This window comes from Canis lupus, chromosome 1, assembly GCF_048164855.1.
Source record: "Canis lupus baileyi chromosome 1, mCanLup2.hap1, whole genome shotgun sequence".
Taxonomy (NCBI): domain Eukaryota; kingdom Metazoa; phylum Chordata; class Mammalia; order Carnivora; family Canidae; genus Canis; species Canis lupus.
In genome coordinates this window covers 54521825-54546901 of record NC_132838.1, presented here as the reverse complement: position 1 = coordinate 54546901, position 25077 = coordinate 54521825, and the positions used below count along the sequence as shown (strand labels likewise).

At 36.2% G+C, this 25077-nt stretch overlaps 1 protein-coding gene across 3 annotated transcripts in view; it reads left to right on the top strand.

Moving 5' to 3' along the window:
- PDE10A (phosphodiesterase 10A) overlaps positions 1-25077 on the top strand; it is a 590195-nt gene that overhangs the window by 391438 nt on the left and 173680 nt on the right. For all 3 annotated transcript variants that reach the window (XM_072830420.1, XM_072830410.1, XM_072830401.1), the window contains one exon: positions 19843-19971. In XM_072830420.1, coding sequence (XP_072686521.1) covers positions 19843-19971 — 129 coding nt within the window. The remainder of the gene's footprint in view (positions 1-19842; positions 19972-25077) is intronic.

Sequence of the window (25077 nt, the reverse complement as noted above, 5' to 3'; positions counted from 1 at the left end):
ATGCACATACTCCTGCAGAACTTTTGTGCTTATATCTTTCAGCCTTTTGGTTCTCATATGAGATTAGAAAAGTAGAGAGGTACTCTTCTGAGGTTGTACTTCCATTGAAGAACGAAAATGTCTATGTGTTTGACAACTGTTGGCAGTGATACCTTTTGTTAAATTGGTATGGGTAACATAGTTTGGGAACTGTATTAAAAATTCCTGTTCCCCTAACTAGAATAATAATAAAAATAATCCAATGTCCAAAAGTATATTAGTTTTCTATTTTTGCATAATAAATTACCACAAATTTAGCAGCTTAAAACAATGCCCATGTATTAGGTCACAGTTCTGTAGACTAGTAGTCTGGCACTGTGTGACTTTTTCTTTTGCTCACATTACGTCAAGACTACCAGTCAAGTGTTCATCATACTAAATTCTCATCTAGAGGTTCTGGGGAAGGCTCTGGAAAGGCCTTTATTCCAGACTCTTTCTTGTTGACAAAATTCAGTTCCATGACTCTAGGGCCAAGGTTCCTATTTCCTTGCCAGCTGCCAGCTTGGAGTCTCTCTCAGTGTGCAGAGGTTATCTGTATTCCTTGACACATGGCTCTCCATCTTCAGGTCAATTGTGGCACTTCACGTCTTCCTTGTGCTTTGAATCTTGGTCTTTCTTTTCTGCCACCAGCAGGAGAAAATTCTCTGCTCTTAAAATGGCTCATGTATAGGTCAGACCCAACTGGGTAAGGCCAATCTACAATGTGACATAACCTAATCATGAGTAAACTCCTTCATATTCATAGTATTGCATGTTATGCAGGGTGTGTACAGCAGGAGAAAATCCTGGGGGTATCTTAGGAAATTGCTTATCACAATATGCTTTACTGTAAGTGACTGTGGTTTTGAATCTTGATGATTTGAATAAAAAGGGGATTGATCAAAAAACTTTCTGGTACAGTCCATTTGAACAAATGTAAAAGTGCTTTGCATTTTTCTAGAATGCTATGATTATTATTAAAAATTTTAATTACAGTAGTTAACATACAGTGTTATCTTAGTTTCAGGTATACAGTATTGTAAGTCAATAATTATATATATTACTCAGTGCTCATCATGATAAGTACATTCTTTCATCCCCATCACCTATTTCCTCCACCCCCCCACCCCTCTCCCCTCTGTAACCATCAGTTCGCTCTCAATTGTTAAGAGTCTGTTTCTTGGCTTATCTCTTCTCTTTGTCCCTCTTTGCTTGCTTGTCTGTTTTGTTTCTTATATTCCATACAAGTGAGGTAATATGGTATTCGTCTTTCTCTGACTTATCTAACTTATTATTATACTGTCTAAATCCATCCATGTCATTACAAATGGCATGATCTCATTCATTTTTGTGGCTTAGTAATATTCCATGTATATACAGAACACATCTTTTTTATCCGTTTATTTGTCGATGGACACTTGGGTTGCTTCCATAATTTGGCTGTTGTAAATAATGCTGCAATAAACATAGGGGTATATATATCTTTCTAAATTAGTGTTTTCATAATCTTTGGGTAAATAGTAGTGGAATTATTGGAGTAATGGAATTAATAGAGCTATATGGTAGCTCTATTTTTAAATTTTTGAGGAACCTCCATATTGTTTTCCACAGTGGCTGCAACAGTTTGCATTCCCACCAACGGTACACAAAGGTTCCTTTTTGTCTACATCTTTGTCAATACTTACTGTTTGTGTGTGTGTGTGGTTTAGATTTATTTATTTATTTTGTAGAGTCAGAGAGGGAGAGCAAGAGCACACATGTACATGCGGGTGGAGGGGGGCTGCAGAGGAAGAGGGGAGAAAGAATCCTTAGGCAGACTTCCCGCTAAGCATGGAGCTTGATGCAGGGCTCAATCTCATGACCCTGATGTCGTGACCTGAGCTGAAATCAAGAGTTGGATGCCTAACTGACTGAGCCATCCAGGTGCCCCTCTTGTGTTTTTGATTTTAGTCTTTCTGATAGGTGTTAAGTAATATCTCATTGTGGTTGTGATTTTGATTTGCATTTTCCTGATGATGAGTGGTACTGAGTATATTCATGTAGAATGGTATGGTCTTTTTTTTTTAATATTTTATCTATTTATTCATGAGAAACACACAGAGAGAGGCAGAGACATAGGCAGAGGGAGAAGCAGGCTCCCCACTGGGAGTCTGATGCAGGACTTGATCCTAGGACCCCAGGACCACAACCTGAGCCAAAGGCAAATGCTCAACCACTGAGGCCACCCAGGCGCCCTGAATGGCATAATCTTTTTAATGAGAGAGTGTATACTACAATTTTCTTCCATGATTTTAAAAAATAGCATATGGCAAAGATGGAAATGGACATTTTCTTTTGCCGTATAGGATGCAATGCAGTATTCCTGGGAGATCTAATTCATTTGTAAATATGTTATCAATACAGATGACTTCCCAGGATACACCTCTTAGTCCCTACTTTCTTCTGGGCTACAGATGCATGTTCCCTACTGCTCATAAGAAATCACCATATAGATAATCTTGTTGGCAGCTGCAGTTCTGCAGATCTCAAACCAAAACCACTTTCTTTTCCATGAATTGTCCATTCCCTCCTGTGGTTCTTGTCACTGTCAGTTACCTAAGCTAGAAGTGGTGGAGTCACCTTTGATGTTTCCTACTTCTTCATTGTCTTTTTAAATTTGTCACTCATTCTTGTTGTCTGGCCTCATATAGTATTAAAGAGAATTTTAAAACTCATAAGCTTAAGAACATTGCTTATTGTATATCAACCACATAGATATGTCTTGTTTTTAGTAGGCATTCAGTAAGCATTTACTGAGTGAACCAGTGAATCGCAGTGTTTCAAATTAATTGTGCCAGACACATTTTTATATTCAGTTGATGCACTTTATCACCCTGGCAGCATGGTTATGTGTCTGCTCATCTTCCTCCTTTTTTGTAAGTTCCCTGATTCATCCTTAAACACAGTATAATATCTGATCTAGTAAGAGTTCGATAATATTTTTAAATGAATTAAATTGAATGCAGAAGCATACATAGTACTTAATATACCATAGAGGAAGTCTCGAAAAATACAATTTCTGGATCAACTTATAACAAAAATTTTTAAGAAGGTGTGTTTTCTAGTAAACAGGGAAAAAAATATGACTTTTAGTCATTTTGAGAAAATGTCAGTATTCTTTCATTTTCTTCCTTTCAGATTTGTAGATGAGTACATGACTTAAAATCCCTTTTGACAAGTAGAAAGGAATGGTTTATAGACACCTCTAACATACTGGATTTTTGTACTTTCACTTTTAGAGTATAATTCTTTTAAACTTAGATAAATAAAAATGCTAATGTGAATACTAAAAAGAACATATCACCAGGGTATTAAGTGGCCAGAAGAAATGACTGCTGTTATCCTGCTCGTGTTATCTAAATCCTGGTTGTAAAACAGTAAACACTGAGCCTATTGATTGAAAGTCCGTGTATTTCCTACACAGTCTGTCTTTTTTTGTATATTTCTCTCTTCATTTTTCTGTTCTTTTTCACCACACTCAATTGCATCGTGTGAAACCTATTTTCTTTACTTTACAAAGTGTTTCTAAAAAGCCTTCTTAAAACGTTGTATACTACTATAAGGTGTATTTCTATGGCAGTATTTATCATTAGGGTTTTTTTTTTTAACATTTTATCAAATGCTTTAGCAGTAATCTCAGTATATAGTAGTGGGTTTAAAATTCTTCTTGTTATTATTACTTTAAAAGTGTAGGTTATACTTCCCTTTGGTGGCTGAAATGTGTGTCCACCAATTCATTGTATATTTTGTGGCTAAGGAGCAGCATGTATTTATTTAGCATTACAACTTATCTGTATGTGGTCGCTCTTGTCCAACATTTGAGAAATCACTTTGACTTTCAGGGGACAGAGCTCAATCTCAGTCATTTGGTTACTGCTACCCTGTGGATCACGTTAATAACACTGAATTTACCTGCTACTTTTCAAAGTTGATGGCTACTTGTGCCATTAATCTAGACCAACCATCCCAACTCTAGAACAATTTCAGCCACTTCACCATCAACCAAAAAAGAGGGTTTCATCCGATTCAGCTGTCTTCAAGGCCCAAACCTTGAACTTTCTAGGGTGACTTCTGTCTTTACCGCTAGGCTGCTTACTCCTCTTCTGTTTTTACCCATCTTCTCATTCACTGATTACTTCTTGAAGACAGCTCACTTCGCCCTCTGCACTCTGGAGTGTTGTCATATTCCTCTGGCTCTTTCCAGTAGCTAACTGAATCTAGCCTTGGGCACCCATCCCTGTGTGGTCCTGCCTGGGTTATTTTGAGGTGAGTGGTCAAGTACACAGTCTGGTTAATATGGTGGTTAGCTAGGTAGTTTATTGTTCTCAGTTTAAACACTCATGCATATATCTAAAATATAACTATTTCTGAAATACACTCAGCTGAAATATTTGCTAAATATAGGTCTTGTAAAGTCAGATTACATTTAAACAGCATGATTGGGTTTCTGTCAGAATTTTAAATCCTAGTATTTCTTGATATAAAAATGCTTATTACTATTTTGGATGGATATTATTAAATTCACTAATCAGTATGTGTGCAGATCTTTGCATGTATTCCTGTAAATATCCCTATATTCCTACTCCCTTTGGAGTAATATTGTTATTGGTACCATCTTTTGTTTGTGAGGACAAGGAGTCTTAGAGGGGTAGGTGACTTTTTTTTTTTTTTAAGATTTTTTTTTTTTTTTTTTATTCATGAGAGATACACACAGAGAGAGGCAGAGACACAGGCAGGGGGAGAAGCAGGCTCCATGCAGGGAGCCCGATGTGGGACTCCATCCCCCGACTCCAGGATCACGCCCTGGGCCCAAGGCAGGTGCTAAACCCCTGAGCTACCCAGGGATCCCGGTAGGTGACTTTCTTAAGGAACACGGCCTGTATATTAGCCTGCATCTGCTAACTTAGAACCTGGAGATCCAGGGTATGCTGTCTTCCACCAGGTAACTTTGGGTTTACAACTGAATTTGAGTTAAAGAGGTGAGAGACTTAAATCCTTTATACTGCATAACCCTCCATTTTAGACTTTACTTTGAAGGTATAGTTTTCTAAGTCCTGGGAAGGGTGAATTTTGGTGTATTTAAGGTAATTCTTTTAGTTTTACTTGAAAAATCATTGTTTTCATCCTTATCACTTTGAGCAGCCTAGGTTTTTATTTGGCTTTCTCAGTTAAAGAAACTTTCATTGATGTTCTCAGCCAAGGGAAGAGACTTAATTTTATTTTGGCTTAGAAATACAGCAGTGTGTGATTTGCCTTCTGATATGTGCAAATTACGAATGTTAGAAACAGTGTCTTCTCTGCAAGGAAAGCACCCCTCAGCTGTTAATTCAAGTGGAATAAATAATCATTTATGTAGGTCAGAATCCTGGCAGTAACTCATTCAAGGTTCATTACACGACTTCTTTTTAGGTCATAGACAAATCTTCTCTCAGTGTACTCGGGTAAGAAGAAATTGTTTAGGTAAGATAGACAGAAGGCAAGAATAATTATTATAATGCATTAACTTTTTTCTCAACTTTATTGAGATATTATTATGTGTAATTGTGAGTGTACAACTTGATCTCACATGTGTAAATATTGAGAAATGATTACCACAAGGAGGTTAGTTGAGACTGTCATCCTCCACCTTTTTGTGTGTGGTGATAACTTTTAAGATCTATCCTCTTAACAACTTTCAACTGTATAATACAGTATTATTAACTATAGTCACCAGGCTGTACATTAGATTCCCAGAGTTTATTCATCTTACAACTAGAAGTTTGTACTCCCACCAACACCTCTGCTTATTCCCCTTCCCCCAACTTCTGGCAACTACTGTTCTATTCTCTATTTATTTGAATTTGGCTTTTTTAGATTCTACATATAAATGACATCATAGAGTATCTTTCTCTGTCTGACTTATATAAATTAGCATAATGTCCTAAAGGTCCATCGCTGTTGTCACAAAAGGCAGGAATTCCTTTTTTTTTTTTTTTATGGCTGAGTAACATTCCTGTGTGTGTAGTGTGTGTGCTCATACACACCACAATTTGATTCATTGATCTGTTGATGACACTTAGGTTGTTTCCATGTCTTGGCTGTTATGAATAATGCTACAGTGACGATGGGGGTGCATATATCTCTTCAAGATAGTGATTTAATTTCCTTCAGATGTATACCCAGAAGTAGGATTGCTGGGATCATGCCAAGAACCTCCATAGTGTTTTCCACAGTAGCTGCATCAATTTACATTCCCACCAACCATGCATGAGGGTTCCTTTTTTTCCCAACACTTGTTATTTCTTGTTTTGATGATAGTCATTCTAACATGTATGAGGTGACATCTCATTGTGGTTTTGATTTGCATTTTCCTGATGATTTGGTGATGTCCAGCATCCTTTTCTTTTTAATTCAAGTATAATTAACATACACTGTTATATTAGTTTCAGGTGTAGAGTATAGTGATTCATCAATTCTATACATTTCTTAGTGCTTATCACCATGTGTCCTCTTAGTCCCCTCATCCTCCCACCCCCACTCCCTCTGTTGACCACCAGTTTGTTCTCTGTATTGAGGAGTCTCTTTGTCTCGTTTTTTTTTTCTTTGTTTTTTTTTTGTTTTGTTTTGTTTTGTTTTAAAGATTTTATTTATTTATTCATGAGAGATACAGAGAGAGAGAGAGAGGGGCAGAGACACAGGCAGAGAGAGAAACAGGCTCCATGCACTGGGAGCCCGATGTGGGATTCGATCCCGGGTCTCCAGGATCGCGCCCTGGGCTAAAGGCAGGCGCTAAACCGCTGCGCCACCCAGGGATCCCGTTTTTTTTTCTTTGTTACTTAAATTCCACATATGAGTGAAATCCTATTGTATTTGTCTTTCTCTGAGCCTTTTTTTTATGTATCAGACTCCCAGTTTTATGTGTTCTTTGGGAAAATATTCAAGTCCTTTGCTCATTTTTAAAATTGGATTTATTTTTTTGCTTTTGAGTTGTATGGATTCCTTATATATTTTGGGTATTAATCCCTTATTCAGCTAGTTGGCAAAAATTTTCTCTTATTCCATAGGTTGTCTTTTTGTTTTGCTGATTGTTTCTTTTAATATGCAGAAGCTCTTTGGTTTGATGTAGTCCTGTTTGTTTATTTTTTCTTTTGTTGCTTGTGCTGTTGGTGCTCTGTCCAAAAAAAATCATTGCCAAGACCAAAGTCAAGGAACTTTTTCCATGTTTTTTCTTATAGTTTCAGGTCTTAAATCTTTAATCCATATTGAGTTAATTTTTGTTAGTGGTGTAAAATTAGGGTCCAGTTTTATTTTTCTGTATATGTTGTTCAGTTTTTGCAGCACTGAGGAGACTGTCTTGTCATTGGGTCTTACAGGCTCCCTTGTCAATTCTTGACTGACTGCATATGTGAGGGTGTATTTCTGGGCTCTCAGCTCTGTCCCATTGGTCTGTGTATCTGTTTTAATGCCAGTACCAAACTGTGTTGATGACTGTACTTTGTGGTAAAGTTTCAAATCAGCCATCATTGTCCTTCCTCAGGATTCCCTTCGGTTCGTTGGGGTATTTTGTGGACCCTCATGAATTGTAGAATTGTTTTTCTGTTTCTGTGAAAAATAATAAGGCATTTGTTCTTAATTTTCTACGTTTTTTTTCCTCCTTAGTTGAAAATAGTGGTATCTTTGACTGTGGGCCTTGACAAAATCCAAAGAAGCAAGCAGCTTAATCTATTTGTTTTTGTTACAGCTTTGGAGCCCTTTTAATGCTAATGAATCATTTACATCTGTCTCTCCTGATAACAGTGGCAAATAAAGAACTTGCCTTTTCGTTTTTTTGTTGTTGTTGTTGTTGTTGTTTTGTTTTGTTTTTGTTTTTAAGAACTTTGCCTTTTTAAATAAAGAAGCCAAAAAAGAAATTACCTTTAGAGCCCACTAATCCCTTCCCTTTTCTGATAAATGTTTAGGAATAACTGCTATATAAAGCCTTATGTTCGTAAACTATGTCTACCAGCACATCATTGGAGAAAAGCTTTGGTATAAAACGTTCCATATTATATTATGCCCAAGGATATATTTCTGGAACTGGTGCTATATTATAGGTGGATTGAAGGATGTCAGAACTAGGAAAGCACATTAAAAAGAAATTCTTAATTTTTCAGAAAACAATTTAGATATTAAGCTGTTTGGATGGAAAAAGAAACATGAAAGTAGTACTAAAGAAATAAATCCCAAGGAAGGAAGGGAATTTGAGTGGGAGCAGTGGGCTACTGAGAGGGAGGAGTCTTTGGCTTGGACATTTGCTCTCCAGCTTGAAGCGTCTGTGACCTTGCAGGACTGGGCAGTTTCCACCAAATCCATCTACACATCTGTGAAATCACATGAAGCAAAGAATGACTCATTGATTAATTCATCTAATGATGATGGTCATGTGTTGGGGGTTTCTAAGACTACTTTAAAGTTTGGTAATTTGTTAGGAAGACTTCAGGACACAAGAAATCCGTTAAGATTTCTCACAGCAAAAGACGATCCAGTGCAAAATCAGTGAAGGGAAAAGCACATGAGGTAAAGACCAGGGGGACCTGACATATACATCCAGTACTCCTCTCTCACAGTGAAGCCACACAGGAAGCTCTTAATTCCCCCAGCAACAATTGTGACATCACTTGTGAAGTGCTACCTACCAGGAAAACTCATTAGAGACTTCATACTCCGTGTTTTTACTGTGGCTGGTTACACAGGCACCCTCTGCCTGTTACTGTCCCGAGGAAAACAGGCATTTGGCATAAACCACACTGCACAAGCAGCCTAGCACCATGCTCTACTAGACCACTTCAGAGCTGAGTTCCCAGGTGCCAGCCCAGGGTCACCCCTGCAAGCAAGCAGTGTCTCAGAGGACAGTGGTCTCAGGGCCTATGTGTGTTAAGTCTTTTCTGCACAGACCCAGGGATTGTGGTACGTGTGAAAGATCAGTCACTGCCCTCAGGGAGCCTGCCGTCTCTTTGGAGAGGCTAAAGTTTAATAAGATCACACTCAGTAAATGGAAGATGTCACTGTAGGAGGAGTATTTGGAATGTAGGAGTAGGCTACAATGGAATGTAGGAGTAGAAGCATGATGGGACGTGGCAGGGGATCTAAAACATGTGGTTAGTGAGGAATGTGCTTTTAAATTGGCTGGATGTCTTACTTAGCCAAGTGGAGAGTCTGGGCAAACAGCAGCAAAGTCCATGGATGGGGTAAGGGCTCATCACATTTGAGAAAATATAGGAAAATGGTATAAGGGAGAGTGGAGTCTCAGCTTAGACTTCTTCAGGTCTAGCCCATGACTCAGGCCATTTCTTCCACCGTCTAGTCAGAGCCTCAGATTGAGCAGTCAGGAGTTTGAATTTCTAATTTGAATTACAATGTGTAATAAAGTTCCAAATTGGGAGGTAATACTGCTTGGTGGTGATCCAGTTAAAGTATATTAAGCTCAGACAGGAGAAAGGGTCAGAAACAAGGGCAATTCAACTTGAAGAGATGAGTGTTCAGGCTTGTATCTTTGTTTCCACCTTAAATATTGCTTTTGTGGCCAGTAGAAAACTAATCTAATAACTTGTCTTTGCGCATTTTCCTTTCTTAGAGTCCCAGGATTATAATTTATTTCCAGGTGACCTGGCTTCATTGTCCTTCACTTTATTGCACTTCACAGATAATTCATTTGTTTTATACATTGAAGGTTTGTGGCAACCTCGTATCAAGCAACCTCGTATCTTTGTGTCTCTGTGCCACATTTTGGTAATTCTTGCAGTATTTCAAACTTTTTCATTATTATTATGTATGTTGCAGTGACCTGTGATGTTACTACTATAGTTGTCTTGGGGCACCATGAACTGTGCCCATATAAAATGGCAAACTTAATTGATAAATGTGTTTTCTGACTGCTTCACTGACTAGCCATTCCCTGTCTCTTTTCCTCTCTTTGAGCCTCCTTATTTCCTGAAACATAGCAATACTGAAATCAGGCCAGTTAATAACTCTAGTGGCCTCTTAGTGCTCATGTGAAAAAAAGAGCCTCATGTCTCTCACTTTAAATCAAAAGGTAGAAATGATCAAGCTTCCTGAGGGAGACATGTTGAGATCCAAGATGGGCCAAAAGCTAGGACTCTTGTACCAGTTAGCCAAGTTGTGAAATCAAAAGAAAAGTTCTTGAGTGAAATTAAAAGTGCTACTCCAGTAAACATGCAAATGATAAGAAAGTAAAACAACCTTATTGCTGATGCAGAGAACGTTCTAGTAGTCTGGATAGATCAAATTATCCACAACACTCTCTTAGACTAGTGCCAGTCCAGAGCAAGGTCTTAGTTCTCTTCACTTCTATGAAGGTTGGGAGAGGTGGGGAAGCTGCAGAAGAAAAGTTTGAAGCTGGCAGAGGTGGGTTCCAGAGGTTTAAGGAAAGAAGCTGTCTCTGTAATATCAAAGTGTAAGATGAAGCATCATGTGCTGATGAAGAATTCTCCAGAAGACCTAGCTAGGATAATTAGCAACAGATTTTCAATGTAAATGAAACAGCCTTCTATTGGAAGAAGATGCCATCTTGGATTTTCATAACTGAAAGTCAGTGCCTGGCTTCAGAGCTTCAAAGGGAGGGCAGACTGTTGTTGGGGGTTAATGCTGCTGGTGATTTTACATTGAAATCTGTGCTCTGTTACTGTTCCAAAAATCATAGTGCTGTGGTATTGTTGAGTACGATGGTCAAGAAATAAATCCTGGGACATTTTACGGTGTAACTGAGCAAATTTATTTAAGTAACATGAGGACAGGCCCTGAGGGCAGATGGAGCTGCACTTGTGCTGTTTGGAGTTCGTGGTTCTCTGTGTCATGCTCCAGCAGGAGGGCATGTGCAGGGAGCATTAGATCACAAACGTCTGTAGCTTCTACTCGTAGGACTCCTTTCACGAGATTTCTCTGGTGCTTGTCATTCATTTCAGTATTAACTATTGGTGAGATTTACAGGAAGTCATGGGACCCAGTAAGGATGTAGCAACCAGCACGTATTCGATCCTTCTCAGCCTTCTGGGCTAATGGTGAATGTTTTTCTGCTTTTTTCCTCCCTCATCAATAGGGCCCTTCATAATTGTGCTAAATCTACTTTGCCTGTGTTCTATAAAAGGAAAAACAACCTGGATGACACACATCTGTTTACAACATGGTTTACTGAATATTTTAAGCCCACTGTTGAGACCTATGGCTCAGGGAAAAAATACTTTTTATTTATTTTTTTTTGAGATTTTATTTATTCATGAGAGAGACAGAGACATAGAGGGAGAAGCAGGCTCATTGTGGGGAGCCTAATGTCAGACTTGATCCTGGGATCACACCCTCAGCCAAAGGCACTCAACCACTGAGCCACCCAGGCATCCTGAGAAAAAAGATTTTTTAAAAAATATTACTGTTCATTGACAGTATACCTGGTCACTCAAGGGCTCTGATGGAGAAGTATAACGAAATTAATGTTGTTTTCATGCCTGCTAACATAACATCTGTTCTACAGCCCATGGATCAAGGAGTGATTTTGACTTTCAAGTCTTATTATTTTAGGAAAATACATCCCCTGAGACTATAGTTGCCATAGATAGTGATTCCTCTGATGGGTGTGCGCAAAGTAAATTGAAAACCTTATGTAAAGAATTCACCATTCTGAGGGCCATTAAGAATATTTGTGATTCACGAAAAGAGGCCAGAATACCAACATTAACAGGAGTTTAGAAGAAGTTGATTGTAACCATCTTGGATGACTTTGAGAGGTTCAAGACTTCAGTGGAGTCACTCCAGATGTGGTGGAAACAGCAAGAAAATGAGGATTAGAAGAGAAGCTTGAAGATGGGACTGAGCTGCCACCATCTCATGATCGGACTTTAGTGGATGAGGAACTGCTTCTTTAGATGAGCAGAGAATCTGGTTTCTGAAGATTGGATTTGTTCCTGGTGAAGATACTGCAAAGGTTATTGAAATGACAACAAAGGACTTAGAACATGGCATAAACTTAGCTGGCAAAGCACCAGCAGAGTTTGAGAGGATTGACTCAAATTTTGAAAGAAGTTCTTCTGTGGTAGGTTGCTATTAAACAGAACTGAATACTGCAGAAAAATCATCTGTGAAAGGGAGAATCAATAGATGTGGCAAACTTCATTGTTGTCTTATTTTTAAAAAATTGGAAAAAATAAAAATAAAAATAAAAAATTGGTACAACTGCCCTTGCCTTCAGCAACCACTCTGATCAGCCAGTAGCCATCAATGGCGAGGCAAGAAGATGATTCACTGAAAGCTCAGATAATGGTTCGCATTTTTTGGCAATGAAGCATTTTTTATTTAATTTTTTAAGAAAATATTTTTTAATTAAAGTACATACCTTGTGTTTTTAGACATAATGCTAACTGCACTCTCAACAGCCTACAGTATAGTCTAAATATGACAGTTATAAGCACTGGAAGTAAAAAAAAATTACTTGATTCATTTTATTGTGATATTTGTTTTGTTATGATGGTCTGGAACCAAACCCGCAATTTCTCCAACATAGGCCTGTAATTAAAATTGCAGAGACATCAGATTTTTCTCATATCTGTGATTTCATAATAATACTATTTTTTTTTTTTTTTTGGTTGCTCACCTACAGGAGAATGCTACTGAACCAACTCACTGTGAAAACTGGTAAATAGAGGACAAATGAAGCATTTATTCTGTCTTATTTATATGAGTAAACAGTTGATGAAGCAAAGTTTCTCTTTGTAATATTTCAGCTAATAAATGAAGATGGCATTACAGAATTAGGAAACCACTATGATGAGCCCTAGTGAATTAGTAAGTGCTGGATCATAGATGCTGCTAATGTCACAAACAGAGAGACAGCAGATGGTATAAACCTTTTGACAGAAGAACACAGTACCACTTTAAAACTTGCTTACCCACCTCCAGATCCAACCTCAATTTGTTCAGGTCTCTAGATCTAATTTCAGTCTTGAGGAAATGCACAGGGCAGATAAACGTGGTAAGCACCACCACAGGGATATAGTCAGAAAAACACAGACTGTAGAAAAGCAGAGAACAAAAGATATGTTTTCTTCAATAACACAGTATAATGGGGAAAACAGAAGAGATAGAAGGGAACTTATTGGATAAAAGAGACCTAGGAAAAATACCACACAACTTCGGCTGCAGCATATAGACCTTATCTGGGTCTGAGTTCATTTATCCTATAAAAAAACGTTGAATAATAGAAACATTTGGATGTTGATGGTGTTAAAACTAATGATTAATTTCTCTGTGGATATAGTAATAACATTTGTGGTTAGAATAGTTCCTCTTGTTTAGAGATACACATTGACATGTATGAATGTATTGAAATGATGTATGAGATTGTTCCAAAATCAGCTAAGAAGGGAGTGGGTGGAGGTGGGGGGCACAAATGGAAAATATTGGTTATGAGTTGATTATTGTTGAAGCTGGGTGTAGAGGACACGAGAGTCCATTAGGTTTGTGTGGTTTTACAAGAAGTTTAAATTTATACACACACACACACACACACACACACACAATCTCCATCGGAAAAAACCAAAAATATATGTGTTGTAGACAGCAGTACGCAAAAGGGCAGTGTGCCATTGTGTTATATTATCAGAAGATTGCAAGATTTCTGCTGAGATGGGACAAAGTAGCCTTATGTTCCCAGGTTTAAAAAAAAAAAAAGATGAAAAGTGAATGATTGATACTACCATTTTGTCGCTGATATTTTGCATTACCACAGATTGAAACACAAATGGAGTTAATCCTTTTCATTGCCACCCCATGGTCCAGTAATAAGTTATTGAAGTAGGAGGTATTGCTGTGGCTTTTATCTATTTCTTGAAAAGATTACTCAGCATCAAAATGAAGCTGTTCTTATCTGTTCCACAGGTTGTTGGCTCAGTTACTAGACACAGAATTAATTGTCTTGACAAAAATATTTATCAGTCTTTATTTTGCCCTTTGTTATAGGCCTTCAGGTTCAGTGCTGAATCTAACCATGACATATGCCACTCTGTTGTTTTTACTTTGGTTTTATTTAGATTGTAATCCTTCATGGCATTTTCAGTGGGCATTGTGAAAATAAGGAGTTTCATCCAACTGTCTGTAACTCCGTCTGCTCATTCAGCCTGTCAGTATCCTGTGTTTCCCTTCTGTCATCTGCGGCTTTGACCCAGCATCCCTGCACATGTGGGAAAATGAAATAAATGCTGCATGGATGAGAGAATGTAGCTTATTAGTAGAAATGAAGTATTTTTAAATACATTGTTTTAAATGTACAGGTTACCTTGGAATCTGTATGATTGTTGTATGGATTTTTGGTGCAGATTTTTAATCACTGGATGCTATTGCGTGCTAATGACAACTCTGAAGGAAACTGCTAAGTCCTTTTTTTTTTTTTGGACATAAACAAAATGTATAGGCCATGGGAAGCTATGGAAGCATTAAACCAAAGTCAGACAAAAACAAAAGATGCCTGTTTCATCATCTATACATGCACCACTTTCCAAGAGTGTGGATGATTATTATTTCAGTATTCTAATTCTGGGTTGGCCCTGTATTGGCCTTACAGGCTCTTTGCAAAACCAGATGTAAATAGGAAGTAAAGGTAGATAACATGACAGAGAAAAAGCGAGAGAGATTGTTTTTGATGGCTAAGGATGTTGAGCACACATTAAATGAACATCACACATTAAATGCTAAAATAAAAATAGAAGTTTTAGGGGTGCCTGGCTGGTTCAATTGCTGTAGTGTGCAAGTCTTGATCTTGGGGTTGTGAGTTTGAGCCCCATATTGGGTGTAGAGATTACTTAAAAATTAAACCTTTTTAAAAAATGGAAATTTTGGAACATTTGGAGTTTTAGAGAAATGAAAAGTTACAAGCCTGTTATTTGAGCCTCTAGACAAATGCAAGTATATTGGCTTCATACAGGTAAAAAAAAAATGGCATTTTGGTACTGTTATTAAATGTACCAGGCAAAAATGCTGTCTGTGGATTACCTTATTGAATTATTCTAATGACCTTGTATGATAGTGTTATTATTCCCATTCCCACTCAGATATCATTCCCATACATATAAGAAGCCAGATTTAGAGAGAGAAGGTGCTTTGCCCAGGTTCATCCTCAGGTCATTAGATGAGATGAAGAAACTTTTAATTACCTTTGCCTGTACTTTTAATTACCAGGTCAGAATGCCTCTTCCTACCCTTCTCTTGTTGAAGGAGATAATGATTTTCTTGAAATGTGGATAGTAATTTGGGAAGAAAATTAGATCTTCTGAGACATTTGAGATATAAAACTATGTGATAATACTCTTTAGAATTCTAAATAGAGTTTACAACCAAAATGGTGTATTTGGCATTTCATTCTCTTCTACATACTTGAATCCAAGATTTAATTAATTTTTTTAGTCTTGAAGTTTACTTAGACATCATAACTCATTTATGACTCAATTGATCTTTAAAATTTTAGTTTTGAGTAACTTATACAAAGTAAGTGTCAAGGAGTGGGGAATTATGCTCTGCCTTCCGGAGGGCAGAGTTTCTACGTACATTATTTGGAATTCTTCTGAGTGGGATATTTGTTCTTCTCTGTTTATTTATTAAGTCATTTATTTATATCAGTGTGGACTCCTGGATTATCTTCATCCATTCAGACTGCTATAACAAAATACCACAGGCTGGGTGGCTTATAAACAACAGAAATGTATTTCTCACGTTCCTGAGGCTGGGAAGTCTAAGGTCATATTGCACTTGCTTGGTTGGGTGAGGGCCTTGTTTTAGGTCACAGACATTCTGTATCCTCACATGGTAGAAGGGGTCTGGGGATCCCTGGAGCCTCCTTTATAAAACACTAATCCCATTGGTAAGGGTTCTGCCCTCATGATGTAAGCATTTCCCTGAGGCTCTATCTATTAATGCTATTTCCTTTGGGAATTAGGATTTTCACATGTGAATTTGGAGGAGCAGGGCACAAACATTTAGACCACAGCATGGATATTATTTTACTCTTTGAATTAAAATTGGATTATATTGTGTCACTCAAATGGTTCCATGTGTGAATCATTGAGAGCTCTTTCAATCAACTTTTGTATCCTTTTGGCATATGTCGTCATTTTGTGTAATTGTAATTAAACACGCTCACACACACACACACACACACACACTTAGCAGTTCCTTACTCTATGGAAATGTGATACTCCAAATCATCTTAAATATTTTGTGTACTTGTCCTAGGCTCAGCCATTTCTCCAAGGAACTGTGGTACCTTTTATTGGAGAGTACTATTAGGAACCAAGATCTTGGTGCTCCATATACTTGTTGGTACTGGCATACTGTCGGCATGTTGTTGCTCGTAGGTCCTCTCGGCTAACATAACAAGGAAATGTATGTGTGTACTGACCTGAGTATATACATAGTGTATCTGCTGGTATTTCAATATGTAACCATCTGTATCAGTGTTATGTTAAATGTGAGTTCATACTGACATCAAACTCTAATCCGTTACCCTTATTGATTGTTCTAGACTCTTTTTGCTTATTTATAACATCATGCTCTGCCATTGAGAAGCCTCATTCCCACCATCTACTTATTTAATTGCTTGATTTCAGTATAAATGAATAGTGGCTTGAGAATTGTTAAGCTCTACCTGCCGTGAGATAACTTTATCAATAGAGTACAATGATTCCGTGGAATTTCTTACAGATTCCATTCATATCTAAAGTTGCTTAGGTCAGCACCTTAGCCCCCACCTCCTTCAGTGAGGTGGTGTTATACGTTGGTGATACATTTAGATTCTTCTGCCATAGCCTGCCTCCATTCTAGGATAGCCTGACTTTCTAAATGATCTCTTAAAATTTTACATCTATGGGTTTTACAAATTCATGGTGTCACTTACTCAACATTATAATATTTTATGGGATAGTTTCACAACCCTAAAGTATGACCTGTGCTTCATGCATTGTCTTTCTCCCCTGCCCTTTGAACACCTGGCAACCACTGATCTTTTCTCTCTATCGCTATAGTTTGCCTTTTCCAGAATGTTGTATAATTACAATTGCACAATATACAGCCTTTTCATAGTAGCTTTTTACACTTAGCAGTATGCATTTAAGCCTAATCCATGGTTTTTAATGGCTCTTTAGCTCATTTCTTTATTTTTTTAAAGAGTTTTATTCATTTATCAGAGAGAGAGATCCAAAGGGAGATGCTTAACCAACTGAGCCACCTGGGTGCCCCTCATTAGCTCATTTCTCTTTATTGCTAAATAATATTTAATTGTATGGGTATGCCACAACTTGTGTTTGATTGTTAGGTCATATGGTAAGATTATAGTTAGCTTTATTAGAAACTACCAGTCTTCCAACGTGACTGCCATTTTGCATTCATATTAGCAGTAAATGTCAGTTCTTAGATTTTAGCCATTCTAGTAGGTATGTAGTGGAGTTTCAGTTTTGTTTTAACTTCAATTCAATAATGACAGATGAACATCTTTTCATATACTTATCATATTTGTATCTTTTTTGATGAAATGTCTGTTCAGATCTTTGACTCTTTTTTAATTGGATTGTAATCTTCTTGTTGAGTTTTAAGTGTTCTTTGTATATTTTAGATACAAGTCCTTTAAGCTGATACATAATATGACAAATAGGACTTGTATAAACGTACTAAGATGAAATGAGATGGCAAGGGGTATGATTCAATTATGACTTTGTATTTCTGGCCTGGGTCTCTGGGAAAAGGAGAGAGTAAAGCTGAGAGTTAAGATCACTTTGGGAAGAAGTGGGATGGAGATGACTCATTTAGTTTTGAGTCAAGATGGAAGAGTATCCAAGGACTGGAGATCAAAAATATATTACGATTCCTGATTCAGATTTTGTTGTCATCATAGATTAATGAAGAGAAAGCAGAGGTAAGGAGCAGATAGGAAGTTAAGATAAGAACAGTGTTATGTCACAAAAGTGATAAAGTTTTAAGGAGGAATGAAATGTCGATTATGAACCCGCTATGAAGGACTGAAGGACATGCTTGAAGGGAGTATGAAATTGGCATCATTTGTCTTTTTGAAGATCAAATCAGCTATTAGTTTACTTCAGCATCCTGTTCCTTTTGTATCTGAGGGATAATTTACCCTGTCAGGACAACTGTCTCTTACTCTATTCAGTCTTTTATTTTTAGCACCTTGTAGAATTTCTCAGATTTAATTTTACATCACTGGAGCTCTTGTCATGTGAACACAGACAGGGGTCTTATTCTTCTTTTATCTAATACAACTATGTAATTATATATTCACCTTTATTTATCTACTAGTTTAAATTGTGGAAATACTGAATTTGTTGAAAAAAATTATTTGCCTCTCAACTGTACCATTCTGTTGGAAGAATCGGAACAGTTGTGATTTTAGTCCCCAGCAGAATTAATTAACACGTGTTAATTCTGTGGCTTGTTTAGTGGTGGGAACATGCGGCCTAGTCCCTAGAGTCATAAAGATACGCTTCCTTTTCTTCTCTCTGCCTCTGAAAGGACAATTTTCTACCTCCTTTTTTTTTTTTTTTTACCTGACTATCCCCAAGGATGGTAATTTACTGAGTAATTCACACAGAGGCTGTAACAGTAAAAATAATTACCATCACAGAGTAATAATTATTGATAGTCTGTTTGTGATTTACAGTTGTTTAATGAATGGCCTACCAACATGAAGCGCCAATTTCAAAACATAATTTTGTATGTTCAACATGAAAATACGTAAAAGTACTTTGTTTGAAAATCCTATATATATTCAACAGTTGTTATTAGACTGAAAAATTATTTCAGTGAAACTGACTACATACATGGAATACCAATGAGCAAATGTCAATTGCTCTGAGCTGATTAATGGTTGTATCATTGGATTCAGTGCCCCTGAGAGAAAATAGAATTTATGCTGTAAACAATGAAAGAGAAGAATCTATTCAGTAAACATCTTTTTACCACCTAAAATGCACCAATAAACAATGAAAGATAAGAATCTAGTCAGTAAACATCGTTTTACCACCTAAAATGCATCTTGTAGCACCTAAAATTCTCCTGTTTGCCCCTCTGACTTTGCAAATTAAAGCTCTGGTGACTGCAAATGGGAAGATCTGAGTACTTTGTAAGGCTTACCTGTACCACTTGGGAGCACAGTGTTGGCTCCAGGACAACCCTGGGATTTGCTGTTGGAAGACAGCTGTGTAATATGATGGACTATCTGTAGTTTAGAATTGCTAAAGTTTTAACCTTTGACGTTTTTACTATTTTTCATAGTGGTAAAATATATATAACATAAAATTTGTCATTTTAACCATTTCAAATATATAATTCAGTGGCAGTAATTATCCTCACAGCATGGACTGTGACCATTATTACCTCTGTCCACTTCTCAAACTTGGCCTTCACCCAAAACAGAATTCTGTCCCTATTAAGTAATGATTCCACATTCTGCCCCCCGTGATCGGCTCTATCTCTGTGAAGTTGCCTATTCTACATATTTCATATAAGTGAAATTGTTTAGCAGTCATCCTTCATCTCTGGCTTTGTTTCCTTATGGTGTTGTTTTAAGGGTTTCTCTATGTTGTAACATGTCTAAATTTAAGTCCTCTTCATGGACCAATACTGTTCCATCGTATGTGTGCACATTTGTACATTCTTCTTATGTCTTAAATCAATTTTAGCATCAGGTGTTGTTTTTCTGTATTTTTGATCCTTATGAAGGTGTCAACTAGGTTAATTTTATTCTTTTTAATTATTTTACAGGTTTGACAGATGAAAAAGTGAAGGCATATCTTTCTCTTCATCCCCAGGTGTTAGACGAGTTTGTATCTGAAAGTGTTAGTACAGAGACAGTAGAAAAATGGCTGAAGAGGAAAAACAACAAACCAGAAGGTAAGAGCTCATTCAGATTAAGTGCAGATTATTTTCTAGTTTACAGTGACAAGAAAACTGCTGGAAAATATCATATAAAGTAGACAAAATTAGCATTTTAATTCTGTAGACATTTTATTCTGTTTAAAAAGATTAAATAAGTTGGAATGAGGGGCAACAAATAAGATCCTTGATTTAAAAAAACTTACAAAGAACTCTTGAAAATTTATTTAGACATGACCATATTGAAAAATGCAGAAGTCAATATTAGACTTGACTTTAATGATTGATATTGATGATTACACAAATGTTCTTTATATTTCAAAAATTTATGTATAGTATTACATTTTGCAAAAAGAAGTCTTTAAACAATTTTTCTGTGTATACACAGAAAAGAACTCTTGACTTTGCATTTGATGTTGTGTTCACACTCATGAACTTAGGATGCTGTTATATTTATGAAAAAAGAAATGTGGGCTCAAAAGAGATGTGAAGTGAAATAAATTCCCCCCCAAGTTGATTATGTATTAATATATTGGATTTGAGTATTGAAGTAAAATTCATTTTAAATGAATCTACGTTGGCTAAATAGGGCATCTTATTTCTATGAAAACTCTTTTTATAGTAGAAATTTATGTTATGTGTGATTTTAACTATATGAAGAAATTTTATGTTAAAAACAATATCCTATTTTTCTGGGAATTTATTTAGTGTAATAAAATGCTATGAAGTTTAAAATGCTGTTAATTTAAAAATGATCACTATTAAAATGTTATGCTGTTAGAACTGTGGTACTACTATGATGTTTAGAGCTGATTTTCCTCCAGTTTTCAGAGTTTCTATAATTTTCTTACATAGTTTTTAAATTAAAGAGATAAACCTTTTGGCATCAAAGCAAAGATTAGATTTTAAAGTACATAAAGGGGTGCCTGGGTGGCTCAGTTGGTTAAACATCTGACTCTTGATCTCAGCTTAAGTCTTGATCTCAGGGTCATGTGTTTGAGCCCCGTGTTGTGCTCCACGTACCCTCTTAAAATAAAAAAGTACACGTGCATGAGTGTGTGTGCATGTGTGTGTGGTGTGTGTATTGAGAAGGAGGGGTAAGGGATAGGGAGAGAGAAATATAAATATGCCAGAGAGATGTATTCTTTTCAAAACAACCATAACATTTAATATTAAGAACAAAATTTGACATGGCATATCTCAGCTATTATAAACCTCAAACATTTGAAAACTATTTGAGATGTCTGACATTTTCAAAAGTATGACTGAGCTGTGCTTAAGGCACACCATATAAAGATGCAAATTTAAACTTGGTATGTAATGATGGATAATAATGTAGCGTAAGAAGAAATGATATTTGTGAGATAGGAAATTGAGGATAGATCCTAGGAAATGAAAATCAGATTTTTTTAAGCAAATGAATAATGGGATGATTATTTACATTAGAAAATTATGTTTGCTTTTAAAATGGCCAGCTTTCATACTATAAGTGTTTTCTTAATGATGACCTCATGGTGTTAGAAAAGCTAGTTTTTCTTGATTCACTTAGTATTTTATCGAGTACCTACTTGTCTAGTGCTTAGAGGCACAATGCTGAAGAGATCGAGAATGCATGGCATATTTTAGTTAAACTGTGGCAAGGTTTGCAATGCATCAATATTGTGTGACCCCAGAGCAGTAGTAATTTCCAAGGAAATTCACATATATTTGACCCTTTACATCTGATTATGAGTGAAGATACTAGGTAGTCGTGTTCTTTTGGCAGATTTGAACCTGTGCTAAGGGAAGCTAAAGGATCGCCGGCGGTCCCGCACCTAGTTCTCATTAGTTCCCAGACTAACTCTGTGAGCGACTTGGCATAGATGGGGCAGGAGGTGGGGGGGTTGTAGCTATGTTTGTATCCCTTACCAACAACATGTCTGATGCATGCTGGAATGGTTCTGTAAACATTTTTGAATGAATGAATAACTGAAGGAGGTTTAGATTGTCAACCTCCAGGTGAACCTCTGTTTGTTACTAAACTTGGTTGTCATAGTGTGACTGATACCAGAGGCTCTTCTTATCTCCCCACTACTCATTTAAGAGCTTCTTGAGGGAATGGATTATGTAATGCACATTTTAAAATCCTTCAGGGTACCTTGTCTCTTCATTTATTCAGCAGACTCTGTGAAGCACTGCTGAGGTACTAGATGGTGACATTTTTTAGGCCCTTACAGTCAAACAAATGAAAAAGCTAGTAGTAAGTTTTTACTTCCTTCCCGTTAGTCCAATGGTAAGGTCGAGCATGGTCCAGGCTTGGAGTCTCTGAGCCAGAGTGGGCTTTGGAGGACCCCCATCACAGTGGATCGCTCTGGTTTGTGTTGACAGAGCAGGGGTTTGGGAAAGGTGAATTGCCACCTATCTTCAGATATTTAAATTTCCAAAGTCTTTACTGTTACTGTTTTTGGTTTCATTTTATTGCTTTTATACCATTTACATTTTAAATACATAAAATTATATCTGTGATTGTGAGGCAAATTGCCTCTGATCTTGAATTCCAAACAGTTGATTTTCAAGTGATGTTTGGAAGTTGGAGGTAACATTTATTTCTCTTATAACCTAATGTTCTCATTTAGAGAATGTATAAATATTCCCTGAAAGTATTGAGGCCTGTACACAATGATAGCCATACTTCCATTTGGGAAAAACCTCAGGAAGAAAAAAATTATCTAGGTCATGAATTGTTTTACTAAGTTGTAAGTTTTATATATTATGTTGATTTTTATGTAAGCTAGTTTTGACAGGCCCAGCTGGTACGCATCAAGCTCAGATTACTAAACTGTTTAACATCTATGCCAAGTATCAAGGTATAAACATAAAATTAATAAATAAACATTAGCAGATGATGAATCTTGTGATAACATTCTAAGATGGAATACAGTTTGATATCCATAATGCCATTTCAGTATTTCAGTTATGTTTAGAAAGAATCACGAATCACTTTGACTATCAGCAATGGCCCCTTTGGCTTCTAATGTAACAAACTTAGTTGACCATGTTGGTGATATGAGAAGAGGGGTGCATGAAGAAGTGAGAACATTGGAAGTCAGTAAGACTATATTTGGCATCTTCTGGTATTAGAACAATATTTAAAATAAACGGATTTTGTTTAAAATCCCCAAAATGTAACTGTGATACTCATTCTAAAGGGAAGCTGTTTGGTATTCAAGAGGGTGATTGATTGAACCCAAATCATTTAAGAGTAGCAATGTCATCTTTTATATCTAATGATTTATATTATTATTGTGTTTATATGTGTAAAATATTGAATAGCAGACCATATCACTATCAGTTTACCTATAAATGCCAAATAATTAGTAATGAAAATATTGGTGCTGTCACTGCTTTAAGTATTTTAAACACATACATGAATGGTTTCTTTTTTTACTCAAAATGTAGTTATTATTATGCATTTTTTATGTCTCTATGGTTATAGAGATGGGACAATTTTCATTCAATTAAAATTACTAAATATTTCATAGAATTAGTAAGATTTAAATCATGCCCCCTACACCTACTATATACATCCTGAAATGCAGATTAAATGGCATTTGTCTGCTTAGCATGTAACAGATGGTTTCTGTGCTTGAATTTATAATGTGGTGGGATTTTAAATAATGGGACATGAATTACTTTGCCAAACCATGCAGTGTTAGAAGGTTTTAGTAAGTAGGACACTAATAAATTATGTGTTAACTGTTGGTATATATCATGAATAAGGAAAAAACCCACATCATTGAAATGGTTTACTTGGAACTTCATCTTGGGCACTTTCTTTTCCTTGAAATTTCTTTGTCTCAAATATGGAAATTACATTTTCACATAGAAATTTCATATCTCTTTCTCTCTCTTTTTTTTTTGAATAGAAATAAAATGTATTGAATGCCTTATTCAAATTATAAATAAACATAAGTTCATAATTTAACTAGAAGGGGAATAAAGTTTATTTGCAAAGAGTTACTTTCTGTATTCCATTAATTCTGTTAATTGTTCATATTATTGCAAAGATGTATCTTTAATATATTCTTCCTTGAGAGTGTTTGGGCTCTGTAGCAATCTAATCAAGTTGATTGGGATTTTGATAATTTTAAAGATTAAATCAGATGATCACAAATATTGTTAGTGATTGTGAAACTAATTCAAATAATTTCAATAGCTTTGTTACAAGCTTGGTTTTCTGAAGCAGTTTTTGTAGTATCTATAAAGTTCCTATCAGTGGTAGTTATTATTTGTACATTTAACGTCATTGCTACATTTCCTAAGTAAAAATTTTTTTATCAGTGATTCTAATGAATGAAAATGTTATGAGCTAATGGATTTTGGAAAATGCTTTGTTTTCATCAGTGTTTCTTTTTATACAAGTTGTATTTTCTAATTGTACATGTAGTAGAAAAAGATGTTTAATTCAAATTATTGCATCTCTTTAATAGAATTCCTTTTAGCATTTAAAATTTTGTTTCACTTAACCCAGATTTTAAAACTGAAATGCAAGCCTATGAGAGATGAATGGTATAACCATTTCTGTTTTTTTATCTACTCCTTAAAAGTTTTTGTAGGTTTAACAGTGATCCAGATTATTTGATTAAAGATTGAATAATAATTTCTGGAAACATCTAGTGTATGGCCAACTTGTAGCTAAAAATATAACCAGATACTACTCATTTCTCTACCTAGTCATTTGCTATGCTGATTAACAAATATTCCCTGAGTCCCTACTTTGGGAAGATAATTGGAGAACAAGGAGTATAAACTTATTCCCTTGAAGGTCACTTTCTGATAGGAGAAGACAGATAAACAATCAAAGAATAAGAATAAGGTTATTTCAAGATTTGTTGCTGGTGTATTTGGAAACATCTACCATAACATCCAGCAAACAGGAATTTTTAATAGAATTAACTTTGCTTGAGATTTTAAGATTCATGTTGTTTTAGCCAGTTAGATAGAGTGTTATATGAAGCACAGGCGTCTGTCTACTTGCTGTGTTCTGGGCTCCTTGTTAGTCAGAGGAGCCATCTTGTGGTTACTGCCCTTGGGGGATTTATAATCTTCTGATGTAGAAAGAAGGTAAGAACCTGTGAGAGTATA